The 12,329-nt window shown below is 41.1% G+C and overlaps 1 protein-coding gene across 3 annotated transcripts in view; it reads left to right on the top strand.

The window, feature by feature from the left end:
- Positions 1-12,329, top strand: part of NCOA7 (nuclear receptor coactivator 7) — a 78,156-nt gene that overhangs the window by 62,053 nt on the left and 3,774 nt on the right. For 2 of the 3 annotated variants that reach the window (XM_030944725.1, XM_030944723.1), the window contains exons 10-14: positions 1,221-1,389; positions 7,725-7,872; positions 11,167-11,295; positions 11,429-11,581; positions 12,101-12,196. In XM_030944725.1, the coding sequence (XP_030800585.1) occupies positions 1,221-1,389; positions 7,725-7,872; positions 11,167-11,295; positions 11,429-11,581; positions 12,101-12,196 (695 nt within the window). Of the gene's footprint in view, positions 1-1,220; positions 1,390-7,724; positions 7,873-8,174; positions 9,410-11,166; positions 11,296-11,428; positions 11,582-12,100; positions 12,197-12,329 lie in introns of those variants that run through there. The other variant, XM_030944726.1, reaches the window with a different exon arrangement.

Raw genomic sequence — 12,329 nt, 5'->3', positions numbered from 1 at the left:
CTTGTGTGCTCTCTCCACATTCAGTGATCACTCTTTATACAATCTGTACTTCTGTTTGCTGGCTTTAAGAAGGATAGTGAAATGTCATCCAGTATTGGCAGGGACACTTCATGGCCTAGGAATTGTCAGTCTGTATTGGTAACCACTGTTGTCTCATTGAAGTCTGTCAGTTTTGTTTCTGACAGTATCCAAGGTAGTAGAGCATTGCTGTGAAGGGGGCACTGAAGTATTCTTGACAATATTTGCATGTGTCTGGTGTCTCTCATGCTATGGAAACCCTTAAAGAAGTGATAAATTGGAATACATGTATAGTCCTACTGAGTGATCAGTTTTCTCCTGATTGATCATTGCATTATCAGAAATAATTCAGGCTGTTCCAGGAGAGCACATACCCAAGTGAAATCTCTGTTCAGAGCATGTGCACACATAATAACCATTTCTATGGCAGCCCAGTGCCTCTAAGCAGTAGTCTGTCCTGGAGCGTTGATGCTCCTCTCTGGGTAATTTAATGAACCAGTGGACATACCCTTGAGTCAGATCAGGTGGTGGGGGATGATTAAAGTGGAAGTCTCTATTTTAAGAATAGTTGTTCTTAAAAGGATTTTTTCTTTTTTTTTTTATAAGGGTTTCTGCTGGTGGTATTTGGCTGTATGTGTACTGCTAAAACAAAGAAGGCAACTTCAGTGTGACTGAAGCTGTACTTAATTAAGCAAGTTGGGTTTTTTTTGTCACACTAGCAATTTAAGGAGCCTAAACTGCTTCTAGGCTTGGCCTTGTCTTGTGCAGATAAAAGGTGCTTGTGTGGCTGTGTGACCGACAGAGTTGAGAAACTGACTGAGCTTTTTGCGTGCGTGTGTGTGTGCATGCAGGATTGCCCTTCAGCCTGGATAGGTTTTCTGGACCCTAATGTCCCCTTTGCCTGCCTTGTGTTGCAGGCAGCACTCAGCCTGGTCATCTTACCTCTTTCTTTACAGGGCTGTTCTGTACACAGCTGTACAGCTGAGGGGGATACAGGCTGTGACAAAGTGGGAATGAATGGCCTCAGTTTAGGATGAATGTGGTTTTACTAAACCAGTTGTGTTGTTGAAGTCAAGTGTAATTCTGTGTATGGTGCCTCTGAGTATTCCTTTTTACAAGATTGTTAATCTTTGTCAGTGTTTTATCAGCTGCAGCATTTGTACTTTCCTGTAAGCAGACTGTTTCTTTTGTGTCTTGTTCAGATATGCTTCCTTCAAAAGAGGAGAAGAGCAAGACTCCTCCAATGTTTCTGTGCATTAAAGTAGGCAAGCCCATGAGAAAGTCCTTTGTGTCTCAGAGCACAACCATGTCTCAGCAGTACAGTAAAAAGATAAAGCAACCTGAGTACTGGTTTGCTGTTCCTCGTGAAAGGTAAGCTGCACTCCTGTCAGCACAAAAATGTCTGTCTGTTACTTTTTAAATGTGAACTGCTTTCTAGAGCTGAATCTTATATTACTTACATGGTCCTAGTTGTGAAGTGCAGCAGGGATGCTGAGGGGTGCCCTCATTTCATTGCATGCCAGCAACATAAAGCAGTGTTTGTTGCTGGTCTAATATGGCTCTCAGTGGGAATGAAAAAGGCCTCAGGTGCCACTGGAAGATGGAAAGAGGGATATATGTGCAGCTAACATATGATAAAAGAACTGGGAGATGATCAGGGTTTCAGCTGTAGTCTAGGAAATGGGGGAAAGAGAGCAGTGGCTGGAGGGGCGTGGAATCTACCGAGGTGTCAGTGCTAAAAAAATTAAGTATTTCACATGAGCAAAGGGAATCATATGGGAAAAGGGAGACGCTCCTAACTAAACAGGTATGAGGATTTCTGTCCTCTGTCTCATTAAAAATAGTCCCTTTGCAGTAAAATTGAGGAACACAAATGTTTTCCTGTAGGTGTGTATTAATACATAAACAGTACTCTAGAAAAAAGCAAACCAACAAACTAGAGAAGTGGAGGTCTATGATTTTCCACATAAATCACCCAAGAATTTTCACTGGCTGTGAAGAATCAAATTCGTGATTCTTTTGTTGATAGAAGGCAACTAGAGCAATTCTCTGGTCTGTTGATGAACTAAAATCAGTGATTCTGGTAAATTAGATGCCAGGAAGGAGGAATCTGAACTTGTGATCCGTCTCAGAGATGTCTCTTTCAGATGCAGTCAAGTTTTTAAAAATAATTTTTATTTAATAATTTTAATTTCAAATGTGTGTCATGTGTGTTGATTTAAGTGTTTATATTTTTTGTGGTTTGAAAAGGAGTGTTTTGATTGTCTGTAGTAGTGTGGGAGTCGCTGTTTTGGAACTCTTCCTGGAGGAGAGGGAGAGTTTAATCCAGCTGGAATGTGATCCTTGGGAGAGTAGCTGGATGGCTTTTGGTTTGCTTGCTATCTGTGGATCCCAGTCCTTGGCTCCTCAGGGATTGCAAAAGGGTGGGTTCAGAAAATTCTGGGTTGAAGTTTGAGTAAATACTTCAGGGAGCTGGAGTGATGAGTTGGAATGATGCTGTAATACAACACAAGGTCAGTTAATGCTTTGGGGATAGTGCAGCTAACAGTGAATGAAGCTGCTGAGCTGCCTGAGATAATCTCTATCACTGCTGTGTGTAACAGGTAAATCTGTCAAGCTTCTAACCACAGACTTGGAAAACAGCTTTGCTGCTTGTCCTTTTATGAGCAGAAACTTTCTGAATGGTGAGCAGACCTAATCCTTTTATAAACTGCTGACAACTGGTTTGTACTTCAGTTTTTATAATGAGAAAAAAGTAACTTCTGCAGTGAGCTGCTGCAGCAGCACCTGGCCATGCTGGCTGACATACCAGATCTTTCATGTCAGGGCTGCTGTTTGGATCTTGATCAAAAGTAGTGGTGAATGATGGGTTGTAAGTTTGGGTCTTTTTAGTGCTATTCATGCCTGTTTTAACACCCCAGAATTGCATGACAGATCAAGTAGAACTTGGAGCAGAAATTAGATGTGAGACCCATTCCTTTGTATTAGTGCCAGGCATGTCTTCATTTCTTGAACAAGATGGTGTTTTCTCCAAGCTCTTGGATGCATTCCCAAAGCAAAACACAACACTTCCTACCTTCTGGGAATATTCTTGAATCAGTATTGTGTAGAACATATACATAAGTGTTGCATCTTGAGAGTGCCATGAACAGTAGGTTGTTTGGGATAGCTTTGCCATGTATTTTGGACAAAATAGGAGATAGTGAACTAAGTCTAAAACTATTTGAAATGCAATTTATATTCATGTGTGAAAATATAAAAAATAACACTCTCATCTTGTTGGCCACAAAACAGCATAAATAAAACACATTCTCCAGTCCAGTCACAGTAGCTTGTGCAGCATCTTAATGTTTTGTAGTAATTAAAAAAAAACAACAACAACAAAGCAAAATCAAAAAAGACTGTCCAAATTTGGAGTGAGATTGGGAAAAAACTGGTCTGCATGTCTATATTTAGTGTAAGTTAAATCTTCCTCTGATTTGCTTTTAGTTACATTTTTTCCATGGTCATAGTGTTTGCTGTTAAAACAGCTTCTGTCATTGGTTGTGATGCCTGGTCCCACAATTTCAGCCTGGTCCCACAGCTCCCAGCAGAGCTGCTCTTCCAGGTGCCAGCTCCAGCTACTTTCTGGGCCCAGTACTTTTATGTTTATTTTTTTGTTGGAAGCCTCTGGAAAGAAGACTTTTAGGCTGATATTCTTTATAAAGGCACTAAATCTTCTCACTTGCTGTAGGTGTTCTCTCTGCATGCGTGGTTTCCCAGGCGCCGAGTGTGTCCCGGCACACGTCGGCCCATGGCCAGCATGGTGTGGCTGAGTTAATCAGTGACTGCAGCACTGCTTTGTGCTGCCTGCTTGGTCACAGCAGGGCTCACCTCAGCACACAGAGGAGATGCTGGGCATCTTGAGTTGCCTTATATACAGATTACTCAGCCTAGGGCAGCTTCTTGCAAGGTTCAGCTGAGCAGAGGGTCACCCATGCTTTTGGACACAAATAGAGATTCTGTTTTGCTGGGAAGTTTTACAATGGGTAAAGCTTACAGTATTAGAGGGTAAGTCTGTGTGTGCTCTTACTATGTGGATTTATGTTTAAGTGGAATGTGGTTTCCCACCCTAGTGAATTTTGAGTAGCAGTAGCTCAGTAATTAGGTCACACATTTCCTGCAGACCTTTTACAAGAAAATGTCTTGCACAGAGACACAGATAGTAATGCAGAATTTCATTGCTTGTAAGTAATAGCATTGACTAGTTCCTCAGTCAAGAAGTAAATCTGTTTAATTTTCCACAGTGTAAATTCTGCAAATATGTTTGTTTTGTGAATGTATAATTTGCACTGAAGTTGATGTAAAAGACACTGCACTGAGATTGTGCTGCTGAGAGGGCATCCACTTCTTCGCTAGATTTAGAATCCTTTTAAATTAGCCTTTTATAAGAAGAATACTGCTAGACTCCTGACAATAAGATATCAAACTGTACAGAGGAAATTTATGAAAACCTGTTTGTATCTATAGCTTAATGTCTTATAATGAGGACTCATAGAAGTCTCTATAAGCTCATAAAAGCATATGAGGGCTTACAATACCTCAGTGCTCAAGATTTGGGAAGAATCATCATTTAGTCAAGCACATTTATAACAAAGTCACAGGATACTTCTGGATTAATGTCTTTCTCTGGGTCAGGAACAGTGGCTGGACTTAGAGCCTTTTGAATATTTTCTTTCTGGAGTTACTAACTTCAGGTTTCTATAGTTGTCTCTTTCCAAGTACTTTGTTTTATTGATGTCTCTCTTTTAGTGCATTATACACTCATAAGCATGTGATCACCAAAACAGCTATTGAGTTCTAGGATAAATTTTGTCACAGCTGTCTAATTGACTGTAAGAAAGTTCCTCAAGAAGTGGCTTTTCAATTTAAAAATTGGATCAAATGTTTTCAATTTCGTAGCTTGGAAATACCACTGTAGCATAATGTTAGAATTTTATTAGCAGAGCATCCCTTTTCAGAATGACATCACCTCTTTAATCACCTATTTCTGTTTTATGCTGCTGCTTTTTAATCTGGACTGTCTGGATTTATCAACTGTCCATTGCAGAGGAAAACTTAGTTATGTACTACTTAAATAAACTGAGCATATACGAGTCCATGGGGCCTGACAGGAAATGTTCTAAGTATATTGAAGAAGTTGGTTGATGTTATTACAAAGCTGCTTTCTATCATCTTTTGAAAGGTTGTTTTCAGGGGGGATGTTCCTTAATAATTGGAAAGACAAATGCTGCAACCATGTCAGAAAAATCAAGGAAGTATCTGTGGGAGCATGGGGCAGTCAGCTTCATCTCAGTCCCTGGGAAGCAAGTCCTTACAGACACCATTTCCAAGCATACAGAGGGAAAGAAGTGATCAGGATCAGCTGTCATATATTTACCAAGAGCAAATTACTTTTCTACTGATCAAATAACTTTTCTGTTTGAGATTGCTAGCTCCTTGAGCAATGAGAGAGCAAGGGATTGATACCATCATGTTACTAAGGCTTTCAACACAATCTTCCATAGTATCCTTGTAGTCAAAGTGGAAAGATATGATCTGGACAGGTAGGTTACAGGTGGTTGTAAAATTGACTGGACCATTGGGCTCAAAGGTAGTTGGTCTGAGTGGCAATGAGGTACTAGTGGTATTCTTGGGGACTGATAATTCTTAATGCCTTCACTGGTGACATGGATATTGAGACAGAACACACTTTTGTCATTTTAGGGAATGACACAAAATTTGGAGAGTGCTCGTAATCGGAGGGCAGGGCTGCTATTCAGATAGGCCTTGACACAACAGGCTGACAGAAACATCAGGAAGTGCAGAAAATGCAAATGGAAAAGTTCTGCACCTGGGATGGAGCAGTTCCTGCAGCAGTAGGTGGGGAAAGGCAGCCCCCACCTACTGCTGGGAGTAGCTCTGCTGAAAAGGAGTTGGGGAAGTTGAGAGCAAACTCAACATGTCAGTGGTGTGTCCTTGCAGTAACAAAGGCTTCACTTCTTGCCTGACTCAAGTAAGGAAGTACAGCAAAACAACTTATGTAGTCATTAATCCCCTCTTCCTTTTAGGCACTTGGTTAAAAAATGGAGGAGAGGGGACAAGAAACAAAAAATATAGGATGGCACCAGACTCTTCTCAGATCATGTGCTGCATGCTTCAGGGAAAATGGTGATGAGATAAAAGAGAAAAAAAAAACCAGAAGACAGGCTATGCATGGAGAACTTGTAGAATCACTGCTGGAGTTTTTCCAACTCAAATAGACAAGAATGTGCAACCTCCTCTAAACTGGAAGTTAGCTCTGCTATATAAGCAGGAGCTGGCCTAAATGATTTCCAGAGATGGCTTAAAACATAAATACATTCTGTGATTCTGAGATACGAGTGTGCTGCTCTCCTTCATCCACCTGCATAAATGTGCTTTCAAACTGATCTTACCCAGACAGCAGAAACCACTACTTTTATTGTCCTTTCTTAGGGATTTGTAGGAATTAAGTAGCTGGCTTTCCAGAGTAGGACTACTGCATATAAAATACACAGTGCTCAAGTCAGTTGTCTCTTTCAATTAAAGCTCAAATTAATTAGCAAGGAGCTAATCAGACTGCTTTTTCTGAAACCTCTGTGAGCAATGCTAATTTATTCCTTTTTCATTATTTCCATGATGAAGCAAAATGAATTCTTTATTCCTTTTGTAGACTCATTTGAAAAAATCTGGAATTATACTAGTGACCCTAACATATTGTAACAGTGCTGAAAGGATATTTTAAGATTATTTGTGCATACATATAAATCCAAGTTACTTGAAATATGCTGTGTGGGGGGGAATTGTCTATATTTCTAATAGGTGTTTTCTGTTGATCTGAGAGTTGCTGGATGTAACTTCCTAGTGAAAAGCTGGAGGAAGATCCGATGTCATAAGCGCTTACCATCTTTCTATCTGCCCTCTTTGCTGTGGGTCTGATTTTTTTGTTGGCAATTCAGCTTCTTGTATAGTGGATCCACTGTTGTATTCCTGTTTGAAATTGTATGTGTTCGTTTTAACTTAATACATAAATTCCTTCTTCAGAAATTGTTTTGTGGTTTGTTATGGAAGTTGTCAAGCAATATCTTTTTAAAGACAGTGGCTGAGGGCTGACTACATTTATGGAAGAGCATGTGCTGCTGATACTATATCATTAGCTAAGCTGTCAGTAACAGCTTATTTTCATAATGCTAAGAGAATGAAGATTGTTTTGTGGCTAGCCTTTATAACTTTTAAAGGGCAGCTAAAACTGTAGTGTAGATTTCACTGGTGATCTCATTGCTTGTTTCATTGCTGGAGGTCAAACTAAATGGGCAAACTGAATGTTTTACAGATTTAACTTCAGTGACTATGACCTAATATCAATCAATTTGACTTCTTAATGTGAATTGTGTCGGACTGGACAAGCCATATTTCTTTACCATGATTCCTTGGCTTTGCATATAGCAAAGAGAGGAGGAAAACACAAGCAGAGAAACCTTGAAGTGGTTCAGGCTGCCAGGTGGAGGGAGCTGTTGCCTTGTGTGGTATGGGAGGGGGGAGGTACATGGGTATCCCGTTTGTGTAGTTGTCCCTGCTTTGGCATTGGGCAAAACCTCTGTGCTACATGACAGTGTTGGGTTCATGGACCACTGAACAATGGTTGTCTCCTCCTCCTCTCTTCACAGGGTGGATCACTTGTACACATTTTTTGTTCAGTGGTCACCAGAAATATATGGGAAAGATGCCAAAGAGCAAGGTTTTGTTGTGGTAGAAAAGGAGGAGCTTGACATGATTGACAACTTCTTTAGTGAGCCCACTACTAAAAGTTGGGAGGTGAGTGCCTTCTGCCTTTACGTGAAGCATGTGCGTATCAAGTGTGCATCCTCTGCTAAGAATCTCAGCAGTTGTTCTTTTGAGGATTTTATGGTGTTTTCTTAAGGCTTGTATCTGTCTCACAAATGTATTTATATTCCTTCAGTCTTCATTTCTTCTCTCCCTAGAAAGAGCAGGTAAACAACTGGGAGCTCTCTGGTGTGCAGCCAGCAGAAGTTGTGTAAATATTTTGACCAGATGATATTAGTCTTTTGCAAAGCTATACAGGCATATGTGGTCAGCATTGCTAAATTCCTAATGTATTTCCTAATGTATTTATGTGCTACAAATAAATTCTTCAAAATGTATAATGCATGTAAACATCAGCCCAGACTCCTGTGTGCTGGTTGAAATGGATTGGAGTAGGGTGATAGGCCAGACCATTGCTTCTAGGGTGCACACAGCAGTTCTGTTTGAATATTGGGTGTAAGTGGGATAAGTTTATCATTGGACTTTGGCTTTTTCATGTGTGGTCTTCTGCAATCTGTTTTAACCACTTGGCATGCCTATGCTTGTTATCTCCTTCTTCTGTGTACAAAGCCTAGTTCTAAGAGAAATAAACTTACAGTTTTAAAAACCGTATTTCTCAATGCTGAAACACTTTCTGTGCTAAGAATGTGGGATAAATGAAACAGACACATACATTCCAAAGTGGGAAATAACTTGATGGTGATTAAATAAGTTAGTTATCTGATGATTCATCCTTAACATAAACTTGTTTTCTTTAAATTCTACTACCTTCTACTACCAAAAAGAGCATTTTGATCTTTACAGTATGTTCTGTTGAAAAATGGAGTTTGGAAGTGGGACCTGTCATTTTAAATGTAGCAACCTCTATTCCCAAGGAACTAATATTTTTACAGTTTTGTAGCTTCTCAATGTTAGTGCTTTTTGAGCTGAAATATAAAAAACCTGCCTTCCTTGTTTTGCTTAGAGCTGAGTGCAGTCATACATTGCTCTAGATTTTACTGTTCAGTTATTTGCATGCCATTTTCATAAAACCACAGTGAAGGAGAGTCAGTGATCTAAAGACAGATGTAGGAGAGATCTGGCCACACTGGGAGCTTGTCTCTCATTGTTCTTTTTAGATATTTATTGAAAGGAAGAAAAGCTGGAAACTGCTTTTAAAGGTGTGTCTCTATTATTTGTAATATATTCCAGCTTCACCAATTTAAAGTAGGTTTGCCAGGAAATCGCTATTGAATGAAGTCCAAATTTGGGCATGATGACTGTGAAACGATGAGAGTGAAAGTTTCACTCTCCCTTGCGGGGAAACAGAAACTCTTAATTGTAGAGGAGCATATAAGCAGTTTTATCACAGCATGCCATGGCCAGTAGCTGTCTGTCACTCTTGGGGCTGAGAACTCTTGCCACTAGAGCAAGGGTAGAGTAGTGGGTACTGAAAATAAACTGCTAGATGATGAAACAGAGACAGATGCCTTTGAATATTCGAATTGTTTACTGTGCCAGACCGGACCAGGAGGAACCTTTTGTAGAGGTATGTTGAATTATTTCCCATTTGAACAGTGTGGATCTGATGATGGAATTTCTGTCCTAGTAATGAACATACTCTGTACTCAGGTGAGGGGCATTTCCACCTCAGACGGCTTCCTTTCATAGCCCTATAAAATCTTTGAAATACTTTGTAGATCCAGTTTCTGTAGTAGTCAGTTATTTTCATCCATTTCTGCTTTTGTGTGATCTGTAAATACCTGATCTTGCAGATGCCTTTTTCTGCAGTTGTTGACTGAACTTCATTCACATATCTAGTTCAGAGACTGAATAAATGTGTATGCAGAGAAGAGGGGGACTTGTCTGTCTCTGGACCCAATTTGCAATATACAATTGTGTTAATAGGTTTTCTCTGGTTGCCTAAGTGACTTTGGTTGTATTTTGCTACAGATACTTCTTGGTTGATTTGCTGTTGTCTGGTACTTTTCTCCCACTCCTGGAGTGGCGGGGCGGGGCGGAAGGAGAGACGGTTCCTAAAAGAAACTCCTCAGAAGGGGAATTGTATATTTTTAATGTACTGTCTAAAATATGTTAATTAAAAAAATATACAGTCATGTTCTGGGAGATGAGAAGTGAAGGCAGACCAGTCTGATGGTGAAAAAAGAATGGTACAAGTAGAAAGATTGTTTTTTCTGAGCAGTTTGTTGTGAGTGGTTTTTTGTTGGTTTTTTTTTTTAATGACCCTAATTTTGCAGTGCAAACCTTTCCTGAAATTGACCGTATGAAAAATTTTCCAGCACAGGATTATCTGCAGTCTCAGAAGGAGAGGCTGGAGGGTCAGGATGAAGCTACAGATCATTACTGTAGAGCTCTTGCTGTCATGGGTAGGAATACCTGTAACTGCTCAGATGTGCAGGGACACATGGCAGTGTTTGTTCTGCAGGCTGGCTTTTGCCTTGTGGTCATGCCTTCCTCTCTTTTCCTGACCCTGCACTGGAGTGCCAGTGCCCACGTGCCCTGCTCAGCTCCAGGCATCTGTGGGAGAGCATGGACTGGACATGAGTGCATGCAGCAGATGTGTAGTTCTCATCCCACTGGGGATGCCCTGTGTGACTGCAGGTATTGGGGCTGTGAGAGCTCCTCACCAGCCCTGGTCCTCATGCAAAACTTGTGTGCTTTGTTGTGTGGTTAAATCCACACCTGGAGTCAGTCTATTGCATTTGCTTTCTCGCCTGAGAGGCAGGTGTGTGTAGGACCTCCAGGCATCTCTTCCCAGTTGTCTTGACTGTTGACAGCTTCTGCAAGTTCCAGCAGCGATCGTGAAGGCGTGGAGGAATTATGTAAAACTTGATCTGCATGTAACATGAAAGCCATTTGGAAGCCTTATTGGCAGCGAGGTGCATAGCAGAGCACAGTGGGCTCTGCAGCTGCATCCTGAAATTCCTGCTCCTAGATAAGACCACTGTGGTGATATACTCACGGAAGGAAAAGACAGTTTAAGGTTTCCTGTTTGTTTTGTAGTTAGGCCTCATTGCTTCCCCTTCTCTTTCTCATCACCTCCATTTCAGAGCTTTTGCTGTTGCTTGCTATGTGCCGTGGTGGCACTGAGCCCCAGCTAAACATTTTCCCCATTTGCTTAAGGGGGGATAAAGTTAATAATGTGCTTGATAAAATTATCCCATATTGTGGTTTTTCTCCAAACAGTGTGACAGCTGAGGAGTAAGTTTTAATTAATTGGCTTCAACAGAGGATTGATGGTGTAAGAGCTGTGCTTTAGGTTGGACACTTGTTTTCTTGCCACAGATCATTACTGTAGAAGAAGCTAAGCGACGAAAGAGCGTTTGCAGTTACTATGAAGAAGAAGAAGATGACGATGCTTTGCCTATCCTAAAGCATCACAGCGCTCTTCTGGAGAACATGCACATAGAGCAGGTATGGCTGAAAGCCCTCAGGTTCCTTCTTAGATGTGGTGCTGCCTCTGTCGAGTGCGAGTGCAGGAAAGAGGCTGGGGCACTGCCTGTGCTGCTTGTGTAACCATGTCTCTCACTCCCTGCTCCCTGCCCAGCTGGCCCGGCGCCTGCCTGCGCGGGTGCAGGGCTACCCGTGGCGCCTGGCATACAGCACGCTGGAGCACGGCACCAGCCTCAAGACTCTGTACCGCAAATCGGCTGCTCTCGACAGTCCTGTTCTCCTCGTCATCAAGGATATGGACAACCAGGTCAGGAGTGCTTGTTCCAGAGGGTGGGGCAGAAAGGGCAGCGTTTTGTAAATTGATCAGTATGAAATGCTAGTCATACTGTGAAGTCATGTCATACCAAAATAAGACATTGATGTATTCTTTTATATTTTCTATTGCCTAAACTAGAGCTACCAGAGGAAAGTACTTCAGAACTAGTAAAAGTTTTAGAATTGCAGTGTGTGCAGTAGTGCCTTTGGAAATACCTTTCTTAGGTATCTCAGTTAAGGAGCTGTCACAGGCAGTGCCTCTCTGGAGGTCTCATTCTTCAGTAGCTGCTAGAGTCAGCAATGCTGCTGCCATGGTTGTCATCTGGCTTTTTACCTGCAGGATACAGAAGATGTGGAGGAATACTTGCACATCTGATGCACTTCACTAGTTGGTTCTTCTAACATGAAAATCAGCTTAATTGTTTTTAGAAAGTATTTTGACATCTTTGGGGGGTTCTCTCTTGATTTCTGCACTTTCCCCTAAAGTAGTGTAATCGTTTTATTCTGACAGATATTTGGAGCGTATGCTACTCATCCCTTCAGGTTTAGTGACCATTACTATGGCACTGGTGAAACATTCCTCTACACTTTCAGTCCACATTTCAAGGTGAGTGTCCACTTTCTGAAATAAGATTATTGGGTTCCACTTCTGAAACATGGATGAGATTTTGAGTGTAGAAGAGGTGCCAGATGTTGATGAATGCAGTTAATCATTCATTGCTTCAATGCAATACTTCAAG

Source organism: Camarhynchus parvulus, chromosome 3 (genome assembly GCF_901933205.1).
Source record: "Camarhynchus parvulus chromosome 3, STF_HiC, whole genome shotgun sequence".
Classification (NCBI taxonomy): Eukaryota; Metazoa; Chordata; class Aves; order Passeriformes; family Thraupidae; genus Camarhynchus; species Camarhynchus parvulus.
The sequence above is the reverse complement of the archived record's forward strand: the minus strand, read 5'-3'. Positions and strand labels throughout refer to the sequence as shown.